The 25,134-nt window shown below is 38.7% G+C and overlaps 4 protein-coding genes across 5 annotated transcripts; all 4 read left to right on the forward strand.

Moving 5' to 3' along the window:
- The first annotated feature begins 1,632 nt into the window (after window positions 1-1,632).
- LOC121750872 lies at window positions 1,633-2,794 on the forward strand. The gene is made up of 2 exons (XM_042145508.1): window positions 1,633-2,447; window positions 2,607-2,794. The coding sequence occupies exons 1-2, from the start codon at window positions 1,970-1,972 to the stop codon at window positions 2,651-2,653; spliced, it is 525 nt and encodes a 174-aa protein (XP_042001442.1). The 5' UTR covers window positions 1,633-1,969; the 3' UTR covers window positions 2,654-2,794.
- Window positions 2,795-5,432: 2,638 nt separating this feature from the next.
- LOC121750274 (protein disulfide isomerase-like 1-4) lies at window positions 5,433-9,263 on the forward strand. Its single transcript, XM_042144787.1, has 12 exons — window positions 5,433-6,101; window positions 6,484-6,613; window positions 6,818-6,983; window positions 7,080-7,198; window positions 7,287-7,367; window positions 7,520-7,606; window positions 7,697-7,771; window positions 7,849-7,917; window positions 8,024-8,104; window positions 8,206-8,340; window positions 8,757-8,813; window positions 8,904-9,263. The coding sequence occupies exons 1-12, from the start codon at window positions 5,566-5,568 to the stop codon at window positions 9,093-9,095; spliced, it is 1,728 nt and encodes a 575-aa protein (XP_042000721.1). The 5' UTR covers window positions 5,433-5,565; the 3' UTR covers window positions 9,096-9,263.
- Window positions 9,264-10,057: 794 nt separating this feature from the next.
- LOC121750314 (30S ribosomal protein S13, chloroplastic-like) lies at window positions 10,058-11,745 on the forward strand. Its single transcript, XM_042144832.1, has 3 exons — window positions 10,058-10,244; window positions 10,328-10,552; window positions 11,452-11,745. Exons 1-3 carry the CDS (start codon window positions 10,131-10,133, stop codon window positions 11,611-11,613), a joined length of 501 nt encoding a protein of 166 aa, XP_042000766.1. The 5' UTR covers window positions 10,058-10,130; the 3' UTR covers window positions 11,614-11,745.
- Window positions 11,746-20,212: 8,467 nt separating this feature from the next.
- Window positions 20,213-24,886, forward strand: LOC121752478 (patatin-like protein 6). 2 transcript variants are annotated; one of them, XR_006040315.1, is made up of 3 exons: window positions 20,213-21,599; window positions 22,648-22,785; window positions 23,127-23,267. XR_006040315.1 is itself a non-coding variant. In XM_042147577.1 (3 exons), the coding sequence occupies exons 1-2, from the start codon at window positions 20,451-20,453 to the stop codon at window positions 23,400-23,402; spliced, it is 1,425 nt and encodes a 474-aa protein (XP_042003511.1). In that variant the 5' UTR covers window positions 20,217-20,450; the 3' UTR covers window positions 23,403-23,404; window positions 24,569-24,886. The 2 variants fall into 2 exon arrangements, 1 of the variants encoding a protein (XP_042003511.1); XM_042147577.1 differs by lacking the exon at window positions 22,648-22,785 and adding an exon at window positions 24,569-24,886 and having other exon boundaries at window positions 20,217-21,599; window positions 23,127-23,404.
- Window positions 24,887-25,134: the final 248 nt, after the last annotated feature.

Genomic DNA, 25,134 nt, shown 5'->3' on the forward strand with positions numbered 1-25,134 from the left:
GGCACTTATAACTTTAATTTGAGTAAAGAATGTACTATATTATAATTTATTGTTTTATAGATACTGTGTAATAGTACAGTATTTTTTAATATTTTAAAAGATGCAACGATTAAAATTAATTTAGTACTAACACGCTTTCACTCTTTTTTCTGATTTGTGTGTATAATGTGTATATATATCGCATAATTCATTTGAAAGAAGTTAATCATGTGTAGATTGTATTTATAAGGACTCCGCGTGATTCATGAAAATAAATAAATCATGGATTATATATCTAATTGTTAGACTGATAATTTTATTATCAGAATATTATTGTAGTAATGTGGTATTAGTACATTGTAGTAATAAAACGTGCGGAGGTATAATTTTACAACTTATTTTTATTAAAATTGTTGATCTAAGAGTAGGGATCGATATGGAAGATGGAGTCTGGCTTTTTTATATGGCATGCACTTTTAGATTTCTTAGACTGATAAAATTGTCATTTGATTGATCCATAATTTATGTAGGCATTCTGAATTTCGTGTTTTTATAAAGTCACAAAAAAGCTTACTTTAGCTAATTTTTCTTTTTATATATTTTTTTCTAATCTTAAAAAATATTCTGAAAATGGGTTTATTATTTCCATAACGGAAAACTGGTTTAGTCTAAATTCATAAATTTGTGTATTTCCCCTTTATAAAAATGCAAAATAACCACCCTTTAAATTTTATAAAAATATCCCTAATAGAATGTACGGAATTATCGCTAGTTTTAAGTGAAAATTATATTCACATTAATTCAATTTATATAGGCATATGATTGTATGATTCTCTCTCAAACAAAACAAGAATATCATAAATATAAATCTCTTCATTAGCATAGTGCATAATCGAGTGAAATAGTGCGAACCTTTTCGCGCACGCACTAGTCTAAATTTATCATGAATAAAATTTGCATAACTCGATCCAGTTCAACTGAAAATCAATCAACCCAGTTTGAATTATTTCTCTAGTCGAATGGATAAATTTGTTTAGGGAGAGCGAAATTGGAGGAGAAGGAATGGTATTTATTCTGCATAAGAGATAAGAAGTATCCGACCGGGTTGCGAACGAACATAGCCACTGCTGCCGCTCCGAGGGGAAAAACTGGTTGCGAAATTGGAGGTTTCTCCAATGGCGATCATCCCAAGGGGGGCTGCGGCCAACAACATTCCTCAAGAAATCATTCACCACATTCAATCTTTATTAAACAGTCGAAATGCCGCCAAAACGACGGCGCTTTCCAAGTCCTGGCGCCTCGCGTGGAGCACGCGCCCCGCCCTCGACTTCCACGACCTCCGCCATCCGATGTTCGCGGCGTTCGCCATCAAAACGATGCAGAGGTACGAATCTCACAAGCTAAGCATCAACTCTTTCGCTCTACGGATGGATGCAATCGACGACCACTTTCTAGCTACATGGCTGGTTTTAAATGCGATCAAATTGGGAGCTACTGATCTAACTCTTCGAATCCGGAGGTCGGATGAGAATTCGAGGCTGTTTGCTTTACCAGATAAGATTCTTGATTCTGAAACCCTAGCTTCCCTAATTCTTTATGATTGCAAAATTTACTTGCCAAGAAGGGGGATAATGTAGTGGTGAAATTGTCCAATCTTAAATCCATTATTTTTTCCACTGTGGTTGTAACCAATGGTGATTTGTTGCTCGACTTCATTTCGAAATGCAAATCTCTTGAGAAAGTAAAGTTGCAAAGCACCAGAAGCTCTAGGTACAGTGGAGAAGACAGAGCATCTTATGGTAGTATAATCCAACAGCATAAGCTCAAGTCTTTGGAATTGGTTGGTTTTGGGAGAGACAACATATATAGGCATGACTTGTGGCCTAAATTTCCTTGCCTGAAAGAATTGGTGATTCACGACATCGACTCTAACTATGACTGGAGGGGCTTAAGAATCTGCAGCCCATCACTGGAGGTCATAAGCATATACATGTATGAAAACAGGATTACGAATGGGAGGTTCGATGTTCCAAATATTAGAAAATTTGAGGTGGTGGGGCTTGATTTGCCAGAGCTGGATGAGTTCAGAACAAGTAGTAGTAATAGGGAATGGGAGTCAGATATACGTGTAGCGTGTGAGCTGCTTACTCCATCATGGTGCCCTTCTTTGAGCAAACTCTTGAGGCAGTTGAGCTCATCCCGAATATCTCTATCTGTGCATATGGCTTTTCCTCTTTCGCATGATTATAGTACTGCATATGATGGAGATGGTTTACCTACACCTGTAGTAGAGATATTGAAGGTATATGGTGATGATCCACAACTGCTACCTGTTTTCCTAAAGGCCTTGCTCCGGAGATGTCGCCCCAAATGCTTAACCGCGTTTAATGAGGTGTACTATCAAAGGCATGATGCTACCTTGAACTGGTATCCTGCATTTGAATGCTATTATCGAAGACATGAAATAGGTACCAACCTTGTTCATTCAAGTTCATTATATTTTGCTTTATGATGAGTTGTTTATTTTAATTTGAAATGCCCTCTAAGGATTTGTTGAAGATATATTGTATTGCTCAACTCTTCAAGAATGCTAAACAGGAACTAAAACTGTGTGTTATTATTTGCAGATGAGGAGAAAAGAGATGCTGCACTATTACAAGTCATGGACCAGTGAGTTTTGAGGGAGTCATGTTGTTGTGTACACACCAACTGCAAAAATGCATTCAATTTGGGTTTAATTATGTGTTGAGACACATCATCTGATTTGTTCCTTACTGTTTCCAAATGGTGAATTGGTAATAGTAATTGACTACTACTTTGTGCATAGTAGGAGTTTATAATATGTCATGTTGTGAATTGGGACTTGATTGAGTGGTCCAAAAGTTTGGTTTTGATTTTGGACTCCAAACTAGCCCTCTACTGGGTTTTGCTTTAGGCTAAGAGATTGAATTTGTAATCCATCTCTTTGTCTTGAGTTGATGTAATTTTGTTGTTCTCTCTTTTATGTTGAATTTTCTGTTTTATTGGTGGGTTGCATTCCTCGTATGTCAAATAAATTTTATTTATAAAATAAGTGATTTTATGGATGAGTATATTATCTTTCAAAAAGATCAAGTTTAAAATGATTAAAAGGACAATAAGTTCTAACACAGCTTATGTTAGGGTATCCACTATGGGGAGCCCGCGGCTATAGCCGCGGGTTGGGGCGGAGGGCGGGCGGGCTATAGTGGAGAAGTTGTCCGTCCGCGGGGCGGACACCGAAATGGGGGCGGTAGGCGGCGGACGGGCTTCAGCCGACTCCGGGGCGAGGACGCGGCGAAATGGGGGCGGACGCGGCTATAGGCGCGGCGCCTATAGTGGCGGCACCGACCGCCGCGGCTATAGCCGATTTTAATTTTAATTTTTTTTAACATTTCAATTCACCTATAAATACACCTCACTCCATTCATTATTTTCACACCATTCCAACTCTACGTCTATAAAAATTTCTCTCACTATAATTTGAGGTAGGAAATGAACAATTTGTGGAGAGACAGCTGGAATGCTCTGATTCAACAGGTGCAACACCAGGCCGCCCAGGAGGAAGCGGCCCGTTTGTCGAAGGAGGCGGAGAATGCGGAGGAGGCGATCCTTCGTGCCATTACTCATCGGCGGACAATCCCACGAGACCACGTCGGTGCGCACCAGCGTCTAATGGATGATTACTTTGTGGATAACCCCCGTTATCCACCCGAGATATTCCGCCGGAGATTCAGGATGTCGCGACGGCTGTTCAACTATATAGCGACGAATTTGGAGGAGCGTTACCGGTGCTTCACCCTCCGGCGTGATGCGGCTGGCCGGATCGGGCTGTCTACGCAACAGAAGTGCACCGCTGCAATCCGGCAGCTTGCCTACGCCGGACCAGCGGACATGTTCGATGAATACCTACAGATGGGTGAGACGACTGGCCTCACGGTGCTTAGGCAGTTCTGTAAGGGGATCCGGGAAATTTTCGGTGGGGAGTTTCTGCAGAAGCCCAACCCGGATGAGTGTCAGCGCCTACTGGATATGCACGGTTCGATGCACGGGTTCCCAGGAATGTTAGGAAGCATCGATTGCATGCATTGGGAGTGGAGGAACTGCCTCGTGGCATGGAAAGGCCAGTTCACTACTGGATTCAAAAGCAAACATCCAACGATGATTCTGGAAGCCGTTGCGGACTACCGTCTGCAGATCTGGCATGCGTATTTTGGTGTGGCAGGTTCGAACAACGACATCAATGTTCTTCAATCATCGCCGCACTTCAACGAGGAGTGCCGGGGGGAGGGTCCAGAAATCAGCTTCGTAGTCAACGGTACGCAGTACAGTAGGGCCTACTATTTGGCAGATGGGATATATCCGCGGTGGCCAGTATTCGTGAAGACTGTCCGCCAACCGGTTGGACCGAAGAAACAATATTTTGCGCGCAAACAAGAGAGTGCTAGGAAGGATGTTGAGTGGGCTTTTGGTGTCCTCCAATCGCGGTGGGCTATTATACGGTGTCCGGCACGAGTTTGGCACGAAGATGATGGAGCGAATATTATGTTAGCCTGTATCATATTGCATAATGATGATAATAGAAGATGAAGGCTTTGCGGCAGAGCGATGGGCGCCGGAAGAGGGCGCAAGTACAAGTCACGGTGTTGCCTCCGCGCCGATCCAGATGGGCGTACCACGGAGCAATGAATATTTGATCCAACGCTTCGCTGATATGCGCAGGACCACATCACATAACACACTGCATGCCGATTTGATTGAAGAAGTGTGGGCACGTAGGGGAGGTGGTGGCGCAGTGTAAACATGTTAGTGATTTGTACTAGATTAAATGTAGTGTGTAATTTTAATTTTAATTTTAATTTTAATTTTAATTTTAATTTTAATTTTAATTTTAATTTTAATTTTAATTTTAATTTTAATTTTAATTTTAATTTTAATTTTAATTTTAATTTTAATTGTAATTGTAATTCTAATTCTAATTCTAATTCTAATTCTAATTCTAATTCTAATTCTAATTCTAATTCTACTTCTACTTCTACTTCTACTTCTACTTCTACTTCGACTTCGACTTCGACTTCGTATAGTCGTGTTCTTCTAATTACGTATAGCCCGATAAATTTGTTCATAATTACTTGAAACATTATAAAATGAAAGTTGATTATAAAATTTAGGGGCTATTGGAGGTGACCACTATAGTGGCGGACACAAAATTTTAGGGTTATGGACAACAAAACTGAGGCTATGGAAAAAAACTGGGGCGTGGCTATTGAGCGTGTCCGCTTTACGGTGAACACTCTTTAGATAGAGGCTAGAGCCAAAAAATAATGCAAGTACATTAATTAGAAAGTGGAATATCTTATTCACTCATTCCACGTGTTCGTAATCTAGTGGTCATTCCACGTCGCGGACGAATAATAAACCTCCACGTGACGCATCCCCACCATTGTGACCGGCGTGAATCCGCTAACGCCATTTTCGCACACTCCATTTTAGTCAAGCTACTACCCACGCAGTTTCATGTAACAAATTATCAGTTTTCGAGAAAATCTAGCTTAATTGTTTATTGCAATGGCGATGAAATCTCTGCTAGTTATCTCGGTTTTTATCTGCTTAATTTTCTCCCATATACATCCATCGAAATCGGAAGAAGACGAAGATCTCAGTTTCCTCGAGCAGGTGGAGCAGAGCGATGCCGTGCCGTTGGGTGATTCCGACCATTACGGTCATCCCCATGACTACGAGAACTACGCCGATCTGGAAGATGACGAAGAATCTGCGGCATACGGCGACGACGGCGGTCACACTGCCGCGGAGGTGGACGAGACGCACGTGGTCGTGCTGAGGCAATCGAACTTCAGCGAGTTCATTGAGAAGAACACATTCGTGATGGTGGAGTTCTACGCACCGTGGTGCGGCCATTGCCAAGCTCTGGCGCCGGAGTACGCTGCCGCCGCGACGGAGCTGAAGGACGAGGCTGTGGTACTGGCGAAGGTCGACGCTGCAGAGGAGACGGACCTCAGCCAGAAGTTCGACGTGCAGGGATTCCCGACCATTTTCTTCTTCGTCGATGGCGTGCACAAACCCTACCCTGGTCAACGCACTAAGTAAGATTCACTCGTATTTAATCCAAGTTTACTTAAAATGAATTTTCTTAGTATGAAATTCAATGCCTTCCTCTTTGAATCCGTGCTGCTTCAGCTGATGGACTTGGTTAAATGTTGGTGAAATGTAGAAATCCGCAGCTGCAAATACTGTATTAATGTTGATGTGATCTGTTTGAAATGAAATCGAGGACAACTCCTGTGTAGCTAAGAACTCTTATGATACTGTATTCATGTTCTTATTGGTATATGTCAATATTGATCTAATGAATAACATTATAATATATGCAAATGTAAGATTATCTGAAGTAAAACTTCAGGATGCTAATTACAGAGCTTTTGAGTAATAGTTCCGATAATGTTGTTCTTTATATCTATGTTGCAGGGATGCTATTGTATCATGGTTGAAGAAAAAGACAGGCCCTGGATTGCACAATATTACAACCACCGAAGAGGCAGAACGCCTCTTGGCAGACGAGGACAAAATAGTTTTGGCTTATCTCGAGAGTCTGGTGGTATGATTTTCTCCATCTTAATAGGGCATTTTCTTCTACTACCACGTTGCCCATTGGATTTCTGTTAACGTAGCATTTTCCTTGATTATGCCACCTTTTTTTATAGAGTTTATGAGTTTGCATCTTGTTTATACAAAGCTGTGCCTAGAATTTGAACAGTGAAGTAACTTTGTTCTTGCTTTGCATCTCGAAATACTGATTTAGGGCCCAGATAGCGAGGAGTTTTCTGGTGCTTCAAAGCTTGAAGATGATGTTAACTTTTACCAGACGACCAGTCCAGAAGTGGCGAAACTCTTCCAGATTGATCCACAGGCCAAACGCCCGTCTGTTGTCATGATCAAGAAAGATGAGGAGAAATTTAACCAATTTGGTCAGTTATAAACTTATAGTAGTCTCACATCTAACAGAAATCAGTTCCTTTTTCTGTGTGAAGCAATGGTATTCCTTGACAATTTTGTATCAGCAGGTGGTCAATTCACTAAATCTGCAATAGCTGAATTTGTATATGAGAACAAGCTCGCTCTCGTCACCACTATGACTAGAGAAAGTGCTCCATTGGTATTTGAGAATCCAATAAAGAAACAGGTATTCTGCTTGTTTACATTATGGTTGTACAGAGGAGATATCGTTTTTGTCATTCCCTTTTGATTTATTAGTTATTTCTATGTTGCAGTTGATACTTTTCGCAACTTCTAATGACTCGGAGAAATTTTATCCGATATTCACAGAAGCAGCAAAAGTTTTCAAAGGAAAGGTCAGGAAATTACTTGTCAGTTTTACGTTATAACGTTTACTCATTTGATCACAACCGTCTAGTGCATTACATGTTGCTTCCATTCTCCCTCATTCATTGTATTTGTTTATCAAAGTTATTCAACTGAGAGATCTTATGTTTAACATCTGCAGCTCCTATGTGTTTATGTCGAATTGGACAATGAAGATGTTGGAAAACCTGTTTCAGAGTACTTTGGAGTTGATGGAGAAACTCCAAGTGTAAGCATTAGATGACTAAACCATCTATGCTTATAACTCCTACATTTTAGAGATTCAAGTATCAGATGATAACCAAAATGTTGGATGCAGGTTCTTGCATATACTGGAAATGATGATGCCCGGAAATTTATGTTAGATGGTGAAATAACTGTTGACAATATCAAGGTTACTCATTAACTGGCTTTTTAGTTTTTTTGAAACAACATAAGGCGCATTCAAACTTACTTTGTGTCAATCTGCAGTCTTTCGGACAAAAGTTTCTGGGAGACAATCTCAAGCCATTCTACAAGTCGGACCCTATTCCAGAAAACGTAATACCTTTTTTTCCTTACAAGATTATTTATTTTATAAGATGTGGTTGTATTAATATTGATGTGATGCCTCTGTTTCAACTTCTTTGCATTTGTCCTAATGCAGAATGATGGGGACGTCAAGATTGTTGTTGGTAACAACTTTGATGATATTGTTTTGGATGAGTCAAAAGATGTTCTTCTTGAGGTATATATTTACTTTACCATGACCAAAGTCAGAACAACCGTAAAACATATGAAAGTTTAGTCTGTAAACTTGATTTGTGATTTTCATTTGTTTACAAACAGTTGTATGCTCCCTGGTGTGGACACTGTCAATCTTTGGAACCTATATATAACAAGCTTGGCAAGCATTTGAGAGGCATTGACTCCCTCGTCATAGCTAAGATGGACTGGACGACAAACGAGCACCCACGAGCCAAGGTATTATGTGGTTGTTCATAGGGGGCTAGAAGGTTACTGGCCGTAAATATCACATCATTTACCCGAATATGTAATTCTCGTATGACTTAAAACCGTTCCATACCAAGTGAAAAAGTGTATGTTCCAAGTGAGAATTTTCTAGGTGGCTGGTCAATTGCAACATTTCAAAAATGAGTGAATATTGCAAATTAAGGTCAAAATGTGTTATACGTGGTAGAACCTCGTATGGGAGCAGTCCCATTTGATTTAGTTCTTAAAACTGCTTTAACTAGGAAAAGAATACTCAGCCAAATCAAGATTGTTTGCTCTTTTCAAAATTGTTGTAACAGCTTTAAAGTTGTGCATGATTTCTGTGATTTACCCCGATAAATGCTGATTGACAATATACTGATGCACATCTCTGTGTTGTCTTGCAGTCTGATGGATTCCCCACAATTCTCTTCTTCCCAGCCGGCAACAAGAGCTTCGATCCAGTAAGATAGCTTTGCTTCTCATATCAAATTCTATTGCTGACTGCGACATATCTTATGAAAACTGAACCGGATCAAACTATGCTCGTGCAGATTACTTTTGAGGATGATCGCACCGTGGTGGCCTTCTACAAGTTCTTGAAAAAACATGCCTCAATCCCGTTCAAGCTTCAGAAGCCAGCCTCATCAGTGAGGAGCACTGCTTCAAAAGATGCTGCTAGCCGCAAAGACGACAGCAGCAGCAGCGACAGCGACAGCGACAACGGCGTGAAGGATGAGCTATAAATGTAGGAATCTGTCTCGGCTCGATTACGAAGTGGAGGGAAAAGTCATGGTGTATGCAAACTCCTCTAATCAGGTGTAGTTATAAGCGAAAGTTTTGCTATACTGAGTTATATATGTACTGTAAAGACGAGACGAAAGTCAATTGCTTATAAAATTATTTCCATCTAATTTATTTTTCTGATTAAGTGTTTTATAAATTATAAACTTGAGATTACATTAATTAATAAATAATGTACACATGTAGACGTATGGCCATACAAATCAACAATCATTTTCATAATGACTCCCGACAATAAGAATTTAATTTTGGAATCATAGAGATGAAATGACACGACTAGTATTTGCCATAATTTTTTTATTAAAATAAGGGATACGAGGCATACATAGCTGATGTGCATGCCCTACTAATAAGATTTTGACAACTAGATATATACATAGATCACACCTCCAATTATAAATATACATGGCTGCACATATATATAAATTTTATAGCAATGTGTGTGCAAAATTTCTATATATGTGCAGCCATATGTGTTTATAGGTGGAGGTGTGATTCATGTATATATCTAATTATTAAAATCTTATTGATAGGATACCACATCAGCTGTCCACCGTGGTATGATCGGCTGAATTTTTTCTCATGAGGACATAGACTAAAATCATATTTCAACATAAATAAGTACTCCTTCCGTTTCTTCATAGTTGAGGTAAAACTTTTTGCCACGGAGTTTAAAAGATGAATGTTGAATGTGTTAAATAAAAAAGTAAGAGAGGGAAAAAAGTAGAGATAATAAAGTAAAAGAGAGGAAAGTAAGAAAGAGAAAAATGTTAGTATATATAAAAATGACTCAACTATGAGAGAACTTTATAAACTGGAAAAATGACTCAACTATGGAGAAACGGAGGAAGTACTGAATATAATAAAAGCCCAAGCCCAAATAACCCAACCTGGATTCAAGTCACGTCCGAGTTGCACCAACGGATAAGAAAAAGGCAGCAACCAATCTCTCCTCTCATCCCCAATTTGCACAGAAAATGGCGCAAGCGTTAGCTACACCAGTGCTGCCTTCCCTCTCTCTCATCTCCAACCCTATCTCTAACTCCTCCAAATTCTCGCTCTCCTTTCCGCTACCCTCCGCTTTCCCCAAGGTAATACTCTCGGAAACTTCATTTCAATTTTGTTTTGTCCAAGTATACAGATGGATTGACTGTATGTATTTATTTGTGCTTAGATCGGTGGACTGAGTATCAAATGCGCTCGTGTTGGTGGAGTCGAGATTCCGAACAACAAGAGAGTGGAGTACTCGTTGCAGTACATTCATGGAATCGGGCGCACTAGCGCCAGGCAGATTCTCAACGACCTCAGTTTCGAGAACAAATTGACAAAAGATTTCTCTGAAGAGGAGCTCACCATTTTGCGTGAGGAGGTCTCCAAGTATATGATTGAAGGAGATCTTGTAAGTGTTTGATTGTTTGTGTTTCTAATTTTAGGTGACTTTTGGGGGTTGCTGTGTTGAGTGTTATTGGACTAGAGTTAGTTGAATTTTTTATGGCCTAATAATGCTTGTGAAAAAAGCACTTTAAACTAAAACAACAATGTAGTTAGGATGGATCACGGGGAGATTTTAGCACAAGGATTGAGTTAGAAATGACGAATGCTTGCCAAGCAGCAAGGTTTGATGTAGTTTGATCTTAGTTTCAGCTTGAAGCATTTCTGATAGGGTTGATCTTGTCTCTGAATTCCAAAACTCAAGGCAAGGTGTTTACAAGTGAGGCACATACTAGTATAATACGATAGTTTCAACCATTATCATCTTGAAGCATTTGTTATCGGTTAGAATTCCTCTCTAAATGCTAAAACCTAAGGCACGAGGTTGTTCACGAGTATAGTGCGAGTTTAGTGTCAAAGTTTCATAATCTTTCATGGTTTGGTCTATTTACAGCCAAACTTTGCATTTGTATCTTCACTCTTTCTTCCATTGGAGTTTAAGGTCATGAGCTCTGGATGAACACATTTGTAAACTATCTTGATTTGCCAAGCTCGCAAAAAGGAAATAAAAACCTTTGATTATTGCATGAATTCGAACCTGTCTGTATGTATCATTGCATTTAGTTGCAAATACTCACTTGTAGCAGTTAAAATTCCCATAGCTAGTCCTTGAGATTGGTATAGTAAAAGTCTGCCTAGACTAATCAACCGCATGCTTTGATGAAGTGAACGATTTTGAGCTTGTTGGATTGTGTTATTCTTCAAATACTCAGTCCTATTATGTATTGTTGTGCACACAGTTTCCATTTCTGTAAGGATTTGTGTTTTTGGATGTGTAACAATTGAGTGTGCTCTTAACAACTGTAGAGGAGGTTCAATGCGCTTGCAATTAGAAGGCTAAAGGAGATACAATGCTACCGAGGCGTGAGGCACATTCAGGGATTGCCGTGTAGGGGCCAAAGGACCAAGAACAACTGCAGAACCTTGAAGGGCAAAAGGGTGGCCATACCTGGGAAAAAGAAGAAGTAAACTCTCTCTAATTTGTTGTGATTTTGTAGTGTGAGACTGTCTCAAGGCTCAATCCTATTTTGTAATCAAAGGTAACTACTTCAAGCCTCCAACTCAATTCATATCAAATCATTTTATCTGTTTGGATTTGCATTTACTATGTGAATGTGCTCTTTGTTTGTTTATCCCCTTTTGTCTTCCCTAAGATAGTAGATTTGCAATAATTCATGATCAAGTTTAAGGCATTGGAGATTCCCTTATTGAATGACATCATTAACACATGTCATCTGTGATGAAATATTAAATGAAATATAATACAAAACAGAACATTTTATGATGAAATCATGCAGTGGCCATGTTTAAGATGCATCAATCATCCAAACATGAAATTGAGCTGTTGGGAAATCGTTTTTCCATCGAAATCAGCAACAATTGTAGCAAGAATAAAGAAATGAGCCCAAACTTGATTTTTACTAGTGTATAATTGTTTGTGTTTGTTGTCACTTGTGATGATTTTATGCTTAGTACTAGAGGAAATGCGAGCTTATTGGGAAAAAAATGGCGAAATTTTTGCCTTATTTATAACTAGATTTCGTGACTTCGTTGTACTCTATTTCGTAGTTTATCCCGATTGTAAAATCATTTTGAAGATATTCGGTGACGATACCAAATCAAAATTACTTGAAAGATTAATGTAAGTAACAAATAAAACAAAGTTCTGGAGTAGGATCCCCCTTCCTCAATACACTACAATACAGTAGTGAATAGTGATTGATCTTTCGTAAAGGTGAATAATGTTCTTTAGTGTACATTCATACCCAAACAGAAATTACCAATACCATCATAATAAATACAATCGATTTTCTTTTACCATTATAAATTGAATATTTGCGAGAATTTTGGCATGGGCAGAGCTATATCCAAAGAAAAAGATGCAAGAAAAGTAAATTTAATATTATTCATTGCATTGACAAATGGGGTTATCTCTAGCTGGATATTTGGGGCTGTTAAAGCAGAATCCAGAGGCACAAAATTTGGGGTAGCAACTTGATTTCTTGCACACATAATTGCAGTATTCATTCCAACATGGAATTGGATTTGTTATGAATTCAAACGGAACTCCTTCCACGTAATTCAAATCCACCATTACTGCTGCAATAATTATAAAATAAACCCATGAATTTAGTGAAGGTGTACTTTTCCTCTCCATTGTTCTAATTTTATGATTAACTGGTTTTAATTCTATGAGATGGTGTTGGCACCTGTGATACTCATGGCTAAGTATATATAGTGGAGGTGGTATGAGTTGTTTTGGGAAAAAATTGATCACGTTTTTGCCTTATTGTTCATTCCATGGTAACAATTGCTATAATTAATTGTGTGAATTTGTTTTGGTAGTCGTTTTTGTATGGTTGAAATTATCTGTTTTGGATTTTGTCGATTTCGGTGTAAGGTTATTTGTAGTTAATCTGTGTTTCATTATTTTCAGAATATTTGGGTAGTTTATGATATTTGCACAATATTCTAGTAAGATGGTGGCAAATTGAAATTTTATGAGTATAAAGGTAACAACGTACTACTATATTTGGTTCGTACAATAATATTTGTAGAACAAAATTGTTGTGTTGAATTAGTGTTATGTGTAGTACAACAACACCCACACAGAGGCACTTGTAACTTTAATTGAGTTAAGAAAGTATAATAATTGCAATCAATTATATGTATGTACTATATACTGGTACAATTATAATTTTTTTTATTTACTTAGCGAAATAATGGCAATATTTTATGGACGCGTTTATTTGTCAAAAAAGTTATATTGTTGGGATTATGATTCTACATAATATAGTGTCTGGTTTCTTACAAAAGGGCACTTTTGGATTTCTTAGACTGATAAAATTGTCATTTGATTGATCCATAATTTATGTAGACATTCTGAATTTCGTGTTGTTATAAAGTCACGCAAAAGATTGCTTTAGCATTTTTCTTTTAATTTTTTTAATCTAACCTTAAGGAATCTGAAATTTGATTTATGATTTTTTAGCGGAAAATTGGTTTAGAAATTGATTAGTAAAATATTGAACCTGAATATGTTGAAATTTGAATTACTGGATCACTATACTTGTAATATCACTGTAATTGTAATACAAGAATAAATAATCAAATACGTACAGTGTTTGGCTAATCCATTTCTAACTTGTCACATTATACTTGTAACATTACACAAAATGTTGAATTTTTCATACTTGTTTATGAATCATTGTGCAAATTCCTATTATAAAAAAATATGAGAGTTATAATTCCAAAATTTTAAAGTTGAAAATTTTGTTTGTTCGTAAAATATTATTGAATTTTTTTAAATATTGTTTATGAATCGTTTTGCAAATTCCTATTATAAAAAAATTATGAAAGTTATTACTCCAAAATTTTAAAGTTTAGTTGTAATTGTTAACTGTCACATTTGGTGGTATAGTAAAAAGTGTGATTATTTTGTAAACGAACGTTTTCCCGCTCTCCTTTTTCCCGCGTTTAGCGTACCCATAAAAGGCAAATTCCTCTGCGTGATTGGTGATTAGTGATTCACACTGTTGATATGACTTAAAGCTATAAATTGTTTTTTGACGAAAATTTAGGTTGATTTACACAAAAGTCTACAAAGGTAGTGGATTTTTTTGTTTATCCTGTTTCCTCAACAAGGGTAAACGGTGGAGAAATTCAATTTTTATTTAAGTTTTCCTACAAGAAATAAATAAATAAATAGATAAATAAAGTTTGCTGTTTCGATTACAAATTCACGATTACATACACCTTCACATGAAAGCGCGAATAAAAAGGACCACCTCTGATACCCGAGTATTGTGTCCACCCTGCAAAGACATGAAAAAACACGCTTGCACGGCTGATGTTTTCGTACCCGAGTCATGCCAAGGGCGGACTAAATCGACTAGTTCCAAAATCAAACCAGTGATTATAAATTTATAGCAACATATGATAATATAGTCCGTTAATACTATTCCTTCCACCTCATCATAAGAGACTCGTATTCCTTTTCGGGGACAGTCTCAACTCTCAAGTATTATGTAGTATTCCATCCGTCCAATTTAAGATGTTCACCTTTCCTTTTTAGTTAGTTTCACTCGAGATGTCCTTGCAATTAAATCTTCTCTCATCTCATCTTATTAAAATATACAATTACTTTTTTCACTCTACTTTATCACAAATAAGTGAAATAACCATTCCACCTAAAACTATCACTCAAGATTATGGTCATCTTAAGTGGAACGAAAGAAGTAATTGATCTTTCCTATTTTATTTTCTACACCTATCCACCTCATTCTTTCGCCATTTAACTTTCTAAACATTACTTAGTAATAGGGAGTAGTACTATTTTATTAAATCTGGTATTGAAAACAAAACGGGATAGTATGTATATTTTGATTAATGAACGCACGAATGTTACAACAATAATCGGCAGTCTGGGATTATTATGAATGAAAGCAATTAGACGTGTCAATTAATTAAACGTGACAAAATTAGACCATTTCTGCAACATTACCGTTACAATCTCTTGACTGACCAGAATCCGTGGACCCCCCACACTGGCTGGACCCACGTCTCTCACCCCTCTCGCTAATTATTGTTTAAAACTATTTATTATCACGATAATGACATCTCCATTTTTAATTAGATTTTTCCTTTTCGATTAATCATTTCTTAATTGGATTAGAGTATCGTGTGGTCGCTGTGCCGTGTCGACCATATTCATAATGTTTGCTGACGTAATGCTTGCCTTCCTTTCTTTTTCTTTATTATTTGTATGTGTAACGGGTATTATTTCGATTACATATTTTCTATTGTCAAATTATTCTGCTCTTATTATCCTACTACTCCCATTTCGAAATGTTAATATAGTAACTGGACTATTAATTTAATCATATTTATTCTTGGTAGTCTTCTACTCCACTATTTATAAATTATCTGAATTTGTGTTTCAAGTTGCAATTCTATTCTCATGTATTCATGAGTTTTCCTTATTTATTTCAACTCAATTCTCATGTATTCATGAGTTTTTTTTTTCGCTATTACTTGTCACTATTTTTCTCTTTACTACTTTTGGTTATGATTCTCGCATTTCATTAACTCATTTCTGTCACATTTTATTGTAAAACTAATACATAAATATGAGACTTATTATATTTCACAAAAAAAATTTTACTCGCCCTTTATCATATTTTATTAAAATTCGTGTCAGGTCAAAATGTGATAGTAGACGGAATAAGTAGTTGACTTGTAAGTATTATTATAAGGGTGTTATTTAGAAGCTTATCTTGGAGCGGACGATTATATTCTAGAAATATAAAGATTGGGAAAGAAAATGAAGTGTAGTTAGATAGAAAATTACAAATTTATAATTAGTGGCATACCATTTTGCTGCCGACGGTTGCAAACGGAGCTGGCATGGTCGACCCCACACGTCATCACTAACCACACCCCTTCCATCACGGACAAACGGTCGCAATTTCACCCACGCCGTTTATAATACTCTCATCTATCTTATTAGACCATTCCATTTATGATGATTATCAATCTCTTATTTTACGGGATACTTACATTAATCATCATACACTTTCTTAAATTTGTCACAATTGTGTCTTTTTTTTGACCGGATGGTGTTATGTTAATGCATTAGAGCATCCACTGGGACGGATGTCCCGGCGGACATTCTGACGGACATCCCAAAATATCTCTGTCACGTTATAAGGAGATCCCACAGCACTGTCACGTTATAAGGACATCTCACTCCACAATAGCGGACATCCTGACGGACATCCCAATAATTAAAATTCACAAATTTACAAATATGCAATTTTACGGAATTAAAATTTCAACACGAATATAGGGAAAATGCAACCATTTTATTTAAAAAAACATACATAATTAAAAAAATACATAGTTAAAAAAAACATCTCAAAGCTTCAATACACGCGGCCCCCAATTCACTCAAAACATGATTGTGCTGCATGCGGGCGAGGTGAGTGAGTTCGGCACTGTCCTCGGTAGGAGCTGGAGCTGCCGATTGGACCTCGTGGGACCCGCTGGCGCTTCCCCTAGCCGCCTGCATCGTGGTCTTTTTCCCAACTTGGCGACGGCGACGGGAAAACGATGGAGGGGTGGGACATCTGCGGCGGCTTCGGGGAGGTCGTGGGAACCAGCACTGCTGCTGTACTCTCCGGAGGAGTTGAGCTTCGTCCGCTTCGGCCAGCCAGCTTCAACACCCGCACGAAACTTGGCGGAATCCTGCAGCACAAGATAGACATCCCAGTATTTGAAGACGCCGAACTTCTTCTTCTTTTCGATGAACCGGTGCATGGACAAACTCTTCACGTCCTACATGGACATGCCGCTGGTTGCCGTACGAACGTTGTTTTAGTAGATGCCGGTAAATCAGGTGAGCTGTCTCCTCAGCCGCTCCCACTATTTCCGGCATTGCTCTCCATCATGACGCTTCTCACCTGGCGGGCTGAATTTGATGTAGTTCTGGCTAATGCGCCACCACATCCTGTCGATAGTCTGGTTAGCCCCGATGTAGGGATCCTCGACTATACTCGTCCTGGCCATTGCCAGCGCGACGCACTCCGCCTCGCTCCAGACGGTCCTATTTCCCTCGCCGACCTCCTCCTCCTCTCCCTCGTCCCCCGCCCCACCCTCGTCGATGAGGACACGCGAGGACTGACTAGTGCCCTGCCCTTACCCTTGCCCTTGCCCCGTCCCTCTGTCACCGGTGGTATCTCAGTGGGAGACTCATTGACCGGGAGATAACCTCAGTTCCTCCAAAGAGAAAGTCTCATTGCCGGTGAACTGAGTCTCCAGTTGAGTACTGTCACTAGACAATAAATCCATGTAGGGGCGATACACGTTGTCCCCAGGTAATTGGGAGACCCCCACTCTGCTACCCCCCGCACCATCCCGGGCATCACCATACCCGACATCATCCCCAACATTTGGGGCACCATCCCACCCATCCAAGGGTACATATTATAGTACCCGGGCACCATCCCCGCCATTTGGGGCATCATCCCCGCCATTTGGGGCATCATCATGGGTATCCCTGCAGTTCCGCCGGCTTTTCCCCCCACCTCCAACTGGGAACGTCTGCGTCTGTGACTCGCTCGTGGCGGGAGAATCACTGTCGTGCTCCATTTATCTTCAAAAGAAATAAAAGTAGAGAGATAGAAACTCGTCAATATAAGTGGTGCGAATGAAATGAAGTGCAACGAGCCGTATATATAGAGTTTTAAAAAAATAAAAATAAAAAAATGGGACGTCCGCCGTCACACCGCAATAGCGGACGTCGGGATGGACGTTCGCTGAAACCGACGGACGACCTCTCGTCCCTCGGAGATGTCCGAATCCGCCTCATTTGTTGCAATAGCGGACGTCCGCCCCGACGTCTGCTATTGCGGATGCTCTTATACGGGGGGATACACGTTGTTGATGCTAATAATTTTTGTTTTTGCCATATGCATTCAAGTACTTGTACAACATCAGTTTTTTAGATAATCACTAAATAACCATATTATATTTTAGTCATAATTCTATTTTTCAATTGTCATATCAATATGTTTCATTTTAGCTACAAATTCGGTTATAGCATCAGTCTTATCTTCGGCCACCAACTTTAAATTTCTAAAAGTTAAAATATATAACTAAAAATAGTAAAACTACTTGATTAAAATTCGAACAATTGCATTAATTAAAAATAAAAATCAGCATTATTTAACTGTCCTAACTTAAACTTTAATTGTTATATGCTCAAATTTTTTCGATTAGATCTTGTTGGAGTTCGCGTGAGTTCGTCCCTCAAGAATAGAATGGTGCATCATGAGGTGGACCTTTCGCAAGCTACTTCCAAGCCACATCCAACTTCCTCTTCTCCCCACGTAAATGTGATATTTCATTCGTCCACAATTAATTACCATATTGTATGGCACTCCATCCTACATACACTAATATTTTTCTCATTATAGCACTTCATAACTTACGTAATTATGGTTTCATCTTCCTCTGATGAATTGGAAGAAGAACTATCGTTACAATTCAATAATTCACGGGGAATAAGAAAATTGAGTGAGGAATGAAGAAAAAAGGGAAAAAAAGAGAGAGACGAAAATAGGTTAATTAGAGTAGTGGAATGGATCGCAGTGAAGTTGCAAAAACTGCTGCTCAGACCGGCCGAAATGGCCCCTGCATGCAATACAGCGGTAAGAATTAATGTTTCTTATGAGAAAGAGGAAAAGCTAATACTACTAGTTTCTATGTGAAGGCGAGTTGAAAGAATTAATCATATTTTCTATAATATTCAATTGTTTATTTATTTATTTGTGTCGGTAAATACATGGATTTTCTACAAATTTTTATAACATACATAATGCTAGTTTGATTTTATAACTATAGCGTCATGCATGTTCGTCAATTTTCTAAACCCTCTGAGCAATGAGCAAACTTTGCAATTGTCAAAGGCAACTCTTTTGCGGTTGGTTTAAGTCGCTATTTCAACACTAATAATGTTGCAATTTTGATTATTGAGTCAAACTTTAATAAACTTGATTGAATGATAGTAATAGCTTTTACAGTCTACTTTAGTTAAACTTGATTTACTAAATCTCACCAAACATCATTTTAGCACAAACACTGTCTTGTAGTGTAGTTATGATCAAATTTATAAATCAATGTGAGTAAAACCATTTTGCTAAAGTCATATAATGAAATTGATACAAATAAGGAGTCTGATAACCTTTTTTTATGAATTGGGAATTCGTTGTAAAATAGAATGCGCACAAGGGAGAGTGGTTTTGGTTATTAAAAAGTGATATACGTATTTGATTAGTTAGTAGTAATAAATTTTATTTGCTAGTTTCTTAATATTAAAACTTGTGTCTTCATTCCTTCAAAAAATGTCTCGTCTTTATCTTTGTCACAAATCATAAATAAAACAAGAGTTTGTATATAAACAAAAATTAAAGTTATTGAAGTGGTTGTGCCCTGATCCAAACATACACTAGTGATATTATATGCGAATATTTGGTGGTTGTCATATTACGTAGTATCTAATTTATGTGAAATCTTATTATTAAATGCCAATAAAGATATCGTTCTCCTGTAACTTTATTGTTTACTTCCAATTTGACATTCGAGAAATCGAAATATTATTAATTATGGTGTGCATAACTTACTATATACACAAATTACTTACCTTCAATAGTCGATTTATTTGACACAAACGTTCGAATACATTTACAAGATTTCCTTTTATATTTTTCTAGATATATCATATTGCAGGACTATCACATCCACACTAGACAGTGGAGATTTATCAAATTATTATGAAATGGATATGAGACAACCATAAAATTCATAAATTACAAATAAATAAAGAGAATTTAATAATTTCAGTAAAAATAAGCCTACCAAATCTGAGAGAAAACTTATCAATTGAATGCAAAATTTACTGTTAATTATGTTTTGGAAATATAAGAAAAATAAATGAAGGAATGGTAATTTCAAGATTGGCGCGATAAATCCCTTTTTTATTTGTTTAAATGAAAACTTTATCCTCTTTTTTATAAAAAGGGAAATCAAACAAACATGCTCTGCAAAAACTGGATTTTGTGTTGTTTCTCTCTCCCTCTCTCCTCATAGTAAAGTTTGACGCCTTCTCCCACCATCGCCTGCAACTGCAATCAGCAATAAATATAGCACTATCCTAAAACTTTCTTCTTCCGCCATTTGTATGCTGCAAACCAATTCTAAACGCACATATATAATCGAATGACGTGAAGTGCTTTTTATTCAGAAAAATGGCATGTGTTGATGTTAACGACGACCGCACCATCAATCCAATGATTGGATTGCAGGAGCCGAGCATCGATACCGACAAATTGAGCTACGAGATTTTCTCCATTTTGGAGAGTAAGTTTTTGTTCGGCTACGAGGACCAGCAGATTTGGCTACCGAAGCCGATTGCGGTGCAGCCGAAGACCGCCGTCTTCTCCGATGGCGGAGCTCAGGCTCCCAAAAATCAGAGGGGGAAAATCTGCATCCTCAGCATCGACGGCGCCGGTATGCGGAGCATTTTGACCGGCAAAACCCTCGCGTATTTGGAGACAGCGCTGAAGAACAAGTCAGGGAATCCTGACGCCAGAATCGCGGATTATTTCGACGTCGCCGCCGGCACAGGCGTCGGCGGGATTTTTACAGCGATGCTCTTCGCCGCGGGCGATCAGAACCGTCCGATTTTCCACGCGGACGATACGTGGAAGTTCCTCGCGGCGGAGGGGAAAAAGGTGTATTCGATTGCGACATCACGGAGTTCGAGGAACGGTTTTCTCAAGCGAATTTTTAAGAAATCCGGCAGCAGCAGCGGCGGCGGTTCGTCGTCGGCGAAGGATATGGAGAAGGCGATGAAGGAAGCGTTCAAGGACGAGAGAACCGGTCGCAGCCTGACGCTGAAGGACACGTTGAAGCCGGTTCTGATCCCCTGCTACGACCTCTCCAGCGCGGCGCCGTTTCTGTTCTCGCGAGCCGACGCGCTCGAGAGCGACAGCTTCGATTTCAATCTGTGGGAGGTGTGCTTGGCGACGTCGGCCGAGCCGGTCGCCTTCGATCCGGTTTGCATGAAATCGGTCGACGGTTTGACCCGATGCGTAGGTCTAGACGGCGGAATGGCGATGAGCAACCCTACCGCGGCGGCGATCACGCATGTTCTGCACAATAAACAGGAGTTTCCGTTTGTGAGAGGAGTGGAGGATATTTTGGTCCTTTCAGTCGGCGCCGGGGGGCAGCTGATGGAGGGCAGCTTTGACTATGAGCAGGTAAAGACGTGGAAGGCTAAGGATTGGGCGCGGCCGCTAGCGCGGATTTCCGGCGACAGCGCGTCGGAGATGGTTGACCACGCTGTGGCAATGGCGTTCGGTCAAAGCCGTAGCAGCAATTACGTCAGAGTTCAGGTACCAATTAATACATAGTTAATCACTTTTACCATTTAAATCCTGATTGCTAAATGAGTTATGGTGAAATCAATAGCTTAATTCCAGATATTCCTGAGAAAATTTAGGGGTGGGGGAGACAGGCTGGAGTGGGATGGGGAAGCTGTTATTAGGCTAACATGCGCCAGTGGTTTTTTTTGGGGGCATGCAATTAAATTCTGTGTGTTTCTTTTGGGGGAGGGAGGGTGAGAAGAATAACGTGTAGAAATGAGTGAAGGAAAGGGAGAGTTCAAGCCAGGTGAAGAACGTTGTCGTTTTGATGCAACATGGCTGCTTAAGCCAAAATGCCAACCATAAGTTCAGTATCTCGACACTGACATGGCGCCTTTCTCTCATGAAAATTGATCATATCTGCAACCTATATTTTACTGTATATTGGCATTACGTTTCTATCCACCACTCTGTTTTGACATTCTCTGCTTAAAAAGAGACCTAAATTTTGCAACAACAAGGTATTTACTCATCAGGAGATGGCTCTCGTCTTCAATGCTATATTTATGGAGTTTCTAACTCACATTATTGACCAATTTTGTGGACTTATATTTGTCATTTTAATAGTAGAATGAATAGCATTTAGAGAGGATGATGAGATTGGAGGGGAAGGGCTAAAATTATTTACACAGTTTGATATTTTGTCATTTTTAGAATTTTCACGAAGTGTGATGTTGATGCGGTCCTCCAGTTGGGCCTGCCCATGAATATGATTTAATATATAAAAATATATATGTATACCGGAGATGGTAATACACGCACAGAATGTGACTTGAGTTTGAAAAACAATCATGGTTTTTATCACATGTTATTAGGAGAAAGGGGACTATGTAACTACCCTGAATTTTCCACTCTTTTATTTGACTTGAACTGGCTTGAAACTGGCGTGGTATGGGATTGATTTCCTTTTATCAAATGGTCCTGCCATCCATGTACAGCAATGGTCCTGTTTTGCCCTGCAGGACCTTCCTTAATAAACTTCTCACTCATGAAAAAATTTTATATGTATATTTTTCAGGTGTGCAATCTGTAGGTATATTTATTTATTTGATGGCTGGCACGGCATGGGATTATTAAAAACTAAGAAACATACTACTCCCTCCATTCCTAATGGAGGCGTTTCTTTTCGGCACGGAGATTAAGAAAATTGTGTTAGGTGAGTTAAGTAAAGTAAGAATAAAGTGGAAAATGAAAAAGGTAGAGAGATAAGGAGAGAATAAAGTAAGAGAGAGTAAAGTAGGTGTGGAGAAATGTGTTGACTTTTATTAAAAAGGGAAATGACTCTATTCCTATGGAACGTACCAAAATGACAAAATGACTCTATTACTATGGAACAGAGGGAGTATTAGCTTCTGAGTAGGAGCTATAACTTTGCAAGACATGAGTGGTAGTGTCATTTAAGATGTATAATTGTCTTCTTAAATATAAAGAAAATAAACAAAGTTAGGCTAGTGGAACATTAGCTTATATACTTTTTCTGAACCCTTGAATCAACAGGCAAGCTGTTCCAGCTTTAGTCAATGTGGTGCAAATGTGGATTCGGACCCCAGTCCGAGGAACGTAAAAATGCTAATGGGGATAGCAGATGAGATGCTGAAGCAGAAAAATGTGGAGTCTGTCCTCTTCAGTGGTAAGAAGATAGGAGAGCAGAGCAACTTGGAGAAGCTAGACTGGTTTGCCGACCAACTTGTGCTGGAGCATCAGAAGAGGAGTTGCCGGATAGCTCCCACTGTTGCGTTCAAGCAACCGACAAGTTGGCCTAAGCAAAATTAAATGTAAGTTTTCTCCATTTCACTACTACTACTACTACTAGCAATATGAACCAGGCCCCCCATCATCTAATGTTTTCTATCTTACATTATGAATCTGTTGATTGATGCCAATCACATAAAGATACCAAGCCTTGTCTGTTTATGGTACCCCGTGGGCTCTCTGTCGTGTCATTATCTACCGATTTCAGAAATAATAAAAGCTGACCAGGAGTTTCGGTTGTTGCAATAGTCATGTTAGAGATGAAAATTCTAGCCCACCGACACTGCTTCTAGGAGTTATAGAAAGGGGTATTTCAGTCATTCTGTCCAGTAAGGTAGGCAAGAGTGGGGACACACAAATCCGTAGTCCTTAGTCAACTGTTTGACTCATGATCAGATGCTGTGTCACCAGTATGTTATTGGCAATGTAGTAACACTTAGCTTGTCTCTCTCCTAATTTTTAACTAAATCAAAACTGATGTTTTGGTCACATATTCCAGATCAAAATAGATTTGAACAATTTGACCCTTGCCCCCTTTTAGCCTTTATCTCAATAGGGCATTGCCACTTTTTTTTGGTGGGAGCCATTGTGATAAATAAATGGCAGCATTCTTGAGTATAAATCTGAGCCCCAGAAACTGCCATATTACTGTAGCTAATTTGACCCCTCATATCTATTAGTTGGCCAAAATCACATTTCATACCAGATGGCATTGAAATTCAATCAATTGCCGACAGACAAATTTATAAGTACTGGTGCCGTATAATGGCGCAATTTGTTGACATAGCTGAAACTATTACTTATGTAAGCAATAGGTGGTCTACATGGTTGAATGACATAACAAGAAAAACATTTAACTATAGATAGACATTTGTCCTGTAAGAATGTGGATAGAACTTAGCTATTTTGAAACCTAGGTAGTCAAACAACTCCTCCCACTTTTCTAGCTTGCTGTCTGAACTAACATTATACTAATATTTCTTCGCATTGACAAAGGCACCATCAAACTGAAAATGATTACTAGTCAAAAGATGGTCGTTCTTTTAAAAGAAGAGAAAGTTAAAAAAAACAATGGGTCGTAAACTTCCTTTGATTTACTGAGTTTGTGACAAAGGTGAAAGTAAAAAACCGAGCAAGTGATTAAAGCATTCAACATGATGTCTATTGATTTTGGTTGCTTTTTGCAGGTGGGTGAATTGGGCAGAAGTAAAAAAGAAGGAAATTGTAAGGTAAAAAAATGTAAAGTGATAGTATAATATACTACTCCTACTATATACTAGCAACTTTCACATTTTGAGAAGGATAGAGAAATGGAGAAGTGGGGTTTGAGTTTGTGTTGTAAAAAGGGTTGTGGGTGGATCTAGGTGGGATTCTTTGCCTGCCAGCGGCGGAGCATGGTGGTAGCAGCCACACCACGGTGGTCTTATTAAAGTTGTACCTTTTTCTCTTCTTTATTGGATGATTAAAAAAGTTCTACTATTCTAGCCTAAATTCTTGGTGGTTTATCTTTGTGAGTTTCTATATTGGTGATATGTCTATTTTTCAATTTACAAACTTTTTTTCTAGTGGTGGCAAAGGGCCTCGAGTTTCATGGTGGGTCTTAAAAGTACAATTTGTATGTCTTTTTTTGGTAAATTTGTTCTGATTCAATAATTTGTATTTGGATGGAATGTGGACTTTTGTTGTGGAGAATAGGACTACTCCTAAGCTTTGTGGAAAGAAGATGGTTTCTCTATCTCCACTCGGAAAATTA

This window comes from Salvia splendens, chromosome 10 (genome assembly GCF_004379255.2).
Source record: "Salvia splendens isolate huo1 chromosome 10, SspV2, whole genome shotgun sequence".
NCBI classification, from domain to species: Eukaryota; Viridiplantae; Streptophyta; class Magnoliopsida; order Lamiales; family Lamiaceae; genus Salvia; species Salvia splendens.

Coding starts and splice junctions, on each gene's coding strand:
- LOC121750872 (XM_042145508.1), top strand. CDS start 1,970: ATGTATGAAAACAGGATTACGAATGGGAGGTTCGATGTTCCAAATATT. Junction 2,448..2,606: donor TTATCGAAGACATGAAATAG/GTACCAACCTTG, acceptor TATTATTTGCAG/ATGAGGAGAAAAGAGATGCT.
- LOC121750274 (XM_042144787.1), top strand. CDS start 5,566: ATGGCGATGAAATCTCTGCTAGTTATCTCGGTTTTTATCTGCTTAATT. Junction 7,772..7,848: donor TAACTGTTGACAATATCAAG/GTTACTCATTAA, acceptor GTCAATCTGCAG/TCTTTCGGACAAAAGTTTCT. Junction 8,814..8,903: donor GCAACAAGAGCTTCGATCCA/GTAAGATAGCTT, acceptor ATGCTCGTGCAG/ATTACTTTTGAGGATGATCG.
- LOC121750314 (XM_042144832.1), top strand. CDS start 10,131: ATGGCGCAAGCGTTAGCTACACCAGTGCTGCCTTCCCTCTCTCTCATC. Junction 10,245..10,327: donor TACCCTCCGCTTTCCCCAAG/GTAATACTCTCG, acceptor ATTTGTGCTTAG/ATCGGTGGACTGAGTATCAA. Junction 10,553..11,451: donor ATATGATTGAAGGAGATCTT/GTAAGTGTTTGA, acceptor TAACAACTGTAG/AGGAGGTTCAATGCGCTTGC.
- LOC121752478 (XM_042147577.1), top strand. CDS start 20,451: ATGGCATGTGTTGATGTTAACGACGACCGCACCATCAATCCAATGATT. Junction 21,600..23,126: donor GCAATTACGTCAGAGTTCAG/GTACCAATTAAT, acceptor TTGAATCAACAG/GCAAGCTGTTCCAGCTTTAG.